The sequence below is a fragment of the Bos indicus genome, chromosome 27 (genome assembly GCF_029378745.1).
Source record: "Bos indicus isolate NIAB-ARS_2022 breed Sahiwal x Tharparkar chromosome 27, NIAB-ARS_B.indTharparkar_mat_pri_1.0, whole genome shotgun sequence".
Classification (NCBI taxonomy): Eukaryota; Metazoa; Chordata; class Mammalia; order Artiodactyla; family Bovidae; genus Bos; species Bos indicus.
Window position 1 is genome coordinate 4546627 of NC_091786.1, and position 4765 is coordinate 4551391.

At 35.7% G+C, this 4765-nt stretch overlaps 1 protein-coding gene across 1 annotated transcript; it reads left to right on the forward strand.

Annotated features, from left to right (window-relative positions):
- The first annotated feature begins 1272 nt into the window (after positions 1-1272).
- LOC109566182 (HIG1 domain family member 1A, mitochondrial) lies at positions 1273-1678 on the forward strand. Its single transcript, XM_019970344.2, has one exon. The coding sequence runs from the start codon at positions 1341-1343 to the stop codon at positions 1620-1622; it is 282 nt and encodes a 93-aa protein (XP_019825903.2). The 5' UTR covers positions 1273-1340; the 3' UTR covers positions 1623-1678.
- The last annotated feature ends 3087 nt before the right edge of the window (positions 1679-4765 follow it).

Below are 4765 nucleotides of genomic sequence, written 5' to 3' on the forward strand. Positions count from 1 at the left end.
AAAAATAAAGGATATGTGAATATCTCAATAGATGCAGAGAAAGCCTTTGACAAAATTCAACATCCATTTATGATTAAAAAACTCTCCAGAAAGCAGGAATAGAAGGAACATACCTCAACATAATAAAAGCTATATATGACAAACCCACAGCAAACATTATCCTCAATGGTGAAAAATTGAAAGCATTTCCTCTAAAGTCAGGAACAAGACAAGGGTGCCCACTTTCACCATTACTGTTCAACATAGTTTTGGAAGTTTTGGCCACAGCAATCAGAGCAGAAAAAGAAATAAAAGGAATCCAAATTGGAAAAGAAGAAGTAAAACTCTCACTGTTTGCAGATGACATGATCCTCTACATAGAAAACCCTAAAGACACCACCAGAAAATTACTAGAACTAATCAATGAATATAGTAAAGTTGCAGGATATAAAATCAACACACAGAAATCCCTTGCATTCCTATACACTAATAATGAGAAAACAGAAAGAGAAATTAAGGAAACAATCCCACTCACCATTGCAATGAAAAGAATAAAATATTTAGGAATAGATCTACCTAAAGAAACTAAAGACCTATACATAGAAAACTATAAAACACTGGTGAAAGAAATCAAAGAGGACACTAATAGATGGAGAAATATACCATGTTCGTGGATTGGAAGAATCAATATAGTGAAAATGAGTATACTACCCAAAGCAATCTATAGGTTCAATGCAATCCCTATCAAGCTACCAACAGTATTCTTCACAGAGCTAGAACAATATTTCATAATTTGTATGGAAATACAAAAAAATCCCGAAGAGCCAAAGCAATCTTGAGAAAGAAAAATGGAACTGGAGGAATCAACCTGCCTGACTTCAGGCTCTACTACAAAGCCACAGTCATCAAGACAGTATGGTACTGGCACAAGGAGAGAAATATAGATCAATGGAACAAAATAGAAAGCCCAGAGATAAACCCACACACCTATGGACACCTTATCTTTGACAAAGGAGGCAAGAATATACAATGGATTAAAGACAATCTCTTTAACAAGTGGTGTTGGGAAAACTGGTCAACCACTTGTAAAAGAATGAAACTAGAATACTTTCTAACATCATACACAAAAATAAACATAAGACCAGAAACTATAAACTCTTAGAGGAGAACATAGGCAAAACACTCTCCGACATAAATCACAGCAGGATCCTCTATAACCCACCTCCCAGAACATTGGAAATAAAAGAAAAAAATAAACAAATGGGATCTAATTAAAATTAAAAGCTGGGGTGCGAGAGTGGGGTCAGAATCCGGTAGGAACCTGAAACATCTTGAAGTTGTCTGAAGATTCTTCAATCACTATGTCAAGCGACACAGGTATTTCTCTTTCTTCATATGATGAAGATCAGGGATCTAAACTTATCCGAAAAGCTAGAGAGGCACCTTTTGTCTCCATTGGAATGGCAGGTTTTGCAGCAATTGTTGCATATGGATTATATAGATTGAAGAGCAGGGGACATACTAAAATGTCTGTTCACCTGATCCACATGCATGTGGCAGCCCAAGGCTTTGTTGTGGGAGCAATGACTCTTGGTATGGGCTATTTCCTGTATCAAGAATTCTGGGAGAAACCTAAACCTTAGAAGAGGAGATGCTGTCTTGGTCATCTTGGTGGTGCTTGCTTTAGTTAGACATCTCATATTGATGTTTATGCTGAAAATAAATTGTTTGGGTCAGACAAGAACATGGTAATTTGAAAATTGGCTTCCTTTCTTGCAGGCTTGATTTGCCTGGTGACTAAGTTACTGGTGACTAGTTCACTAGCTAGGTCATTCAGGGGAGTCAGACCAGCACAAAAGAAACATGTCACTTTTAAATACACTTGATAGTGGTACCTGTCCACCTTCTTAAACTCTTCTGTTGAAATTAGTTCTAAAGAAGACAACATGCCAATCCTGAAAATGCTCCCAGTTGCTGCAGAATATCATATGCTTTTGATGTAATGTAGGAATCCTATTTACACCAGTTAATTTAACTTTCTGACGGCCTTGTGGACTGAGTACTGTTTTAAGGGCTGGTTGGCTCTTGAGGAACCCTTTCAGAACAGTGCATAGAATACAACATTACAAACCTCCCTGGAAGTCTGTGTGTGTTTTAAAACCAAAACTAAAAAGCTGGTAACAGAGCTACTTTGAAGTAGTATTTATTTTAGAATCATAGTTATAAACATGAGAGTAACTTAACTTGTGGATCCCTTTTAGCTCTTTTGTAATTGCAGAATTATATTTTGCTGCTATTATGTTAGAATAATTTTAAATTAGTTTGAAACATGTATTTTAAGTGCTAATGCAAAGGTGAATGAAAAACACTTTTTAAATGTATGCAGTATGTTTATTTTCTCCAAAAGTATCATCAGCTAAATAAAATGCCTATAATGGAAGTCATTGATGAGCAAGCTGGTTTGGTCAGACATTATACAAACTTTGGTAAATCACAGAATGCTTTGTTGTACTTGTGAATTCTCGTCTAACCTGAATTTACATTCCATGGTGATAACGTGGTAAATGTAGTGTTAATAAAGTAAATGAACACACAAAAAAATTTTTTTAAATTAAATTAAATTAAAAGCTTCTGCACAACAAAAGAAACTATAAGCAAGGTGAAAAGACAGTCTTCAGAATGGGAGAAAATAATAGCAAATGAAGCAACTGACAAACAACTAATCTCAAAAATATACAAGCAACTCCTGCAGCTCAATTCCAGAAAAATAAACGACCCAATAAAAAAGTGGGCCAAAGAACTAAATAGACATTTCTTCAAGGAAGACATACAGATGGCTAACAAACACATGAAAAGATGCTCAACATCACTCATTATCAGAGAAATGCAAATCAAAACCACCATGAGGTACCATTTCACGCCAGTCAGAATGTCTGCGATTCAAAAGTCTACAAGCAATAAATGCTGGAGAGGATGTGGAGAAAAGGGAACCCTCTTACACTGTTGGTGGGAATGCAAACTAGTACAGTCACTATGGAGAACAGTGTGGAGATTCCTTAAAAAAACTGGAAATAGAACTGCCATATGACCCAGCAATCCCACTGCTGGGAATACACACCGAGAAAACCAGAATTGAAAGAGACACGTGTACCCCAATGTTCATCGCAGCACTGTTTATAATAGCCAGGACATGGAAGCAACCTAGATGTCCATCAGCAGATGAATGGATAAGAAAGCAGTGGTACATATACACAATGGAGTATTACTCAGCCATTAAAAAGAATACATTTGAATCAGTTCTAATGAGGTGGATGAAACTGGAGCCTATTATAAAGAGTGAAGTAAGCCAGAAAGAAAAACACCAATGCAGTATACTAATGCATATATATGGAATTTAGAAAGATGGTAACAATAACCCTGTATGCGAGATAGCAAAAGAGACACAGATGTATAGAACAGTCTTTTGGATTCTGTGGGATAGGGAGGCGGGGGATGATTTGGGAGAATGGCATTGAAACATGTATAATATCATATAAGAAACAAATCGCCAGTCCAGGTTTGATGCGGGATATAGGATGCTTGGGGCTGGTGCACTGGGATGACCCAGAGGGATGGTACAGGGAGGGAGGTGGGAGGGGGGTTCAGGATTGGGAACATGTGTACACCCGTGGCAGATTCATGTTGATGTATGGCAAAACCAATACAATATTGTAAAGTAATTAGCCTCTAATTAAAATAAATAAATTTAAAAAAATAAAATAAAATATATAAAATATCCTGAAAAAAACAGAGTTAACATAAAAGATGTCAAAAACAAACAAAGCCAAGGAAAACTTAAAGAAGTAAAATAACATCTTTAAAATAATTTGAAAAATAAAACAATTATAATTGAAAATTGGATATCAGTAAAAATTGGGCTTCCCAGGTGGCACTAATGGTAGTAAGGAATCCACCTCTCATTCAGGAGACAAAAGAAACGCGGGTTCAATCCCTAGATGGGGCAGATCTCTTGGAGGTAGGCATGGCAACCCACTTCAGTATTCTTGCCTGGAGAATCCTATGGACAGAGGAACCTGGTAGGTTACAGTCCATAGGATTGCACAGAGTTGGACATGAGTGAAGCAACAGCATGCACTTCAGTAAAATATGTAATCTTCTAGCCTAATTACTCTATATTCTAAATTCTATGAAGTGTATTTCTCAATAAAAGATTTCTTTTTCAAAAATCTAGAAGCATCATGCAATTGATATGAATATTTAAGTGATCATATTTTATATTCCCTTGCACAATTTATTAGTTAAATGATAGTATTCACTAAGATTGTTGATGTCTTTAAATTAAAACTTTTAAGAAAAATACACAAAATTAAATATGAGAAAAACAGAAGCAATTACAGAGTTTTCATTAGTAGATTAATTTCAAGAAAGTAGTTCCCTCAGGCTACATATGGAATTACTATTTGATAAGAGGAAATTGATTGTTACATGTAAAACAGAAAAAAAAAAAAAGAGAGAGAGAGAATTAATGCTACGTGAAAAGCTGTCCTTACTGAAAAACTCAAGACGATCAACAAGGGCTTGAATTCTCGGTGGAGAGCTACTTCATGATGTCACTAAGCTATTCCTTGTACACCTTCTTCTCTCTACATCTATTTTCTATTCACGCCACTAATGAGAGTTTAAACTTGAGAATTTTTGGAAAAGGGATTCTGCATAATGTAGCAGCACTGAAAATAATAAGAATCTTTAAAGAGGAAACTACAGCTTCAATTTTATGTACTACTGA

Bases quoted from the DNA above. Each gene is read 5' to 3' on its own strand.
- LOC109566182 (XM_019970344.2), top strand. From the start codon at position 1,341: ATGTCAAGCGACACAGGTATTTCTCTTTCTTCATATGATGAAGATCAG.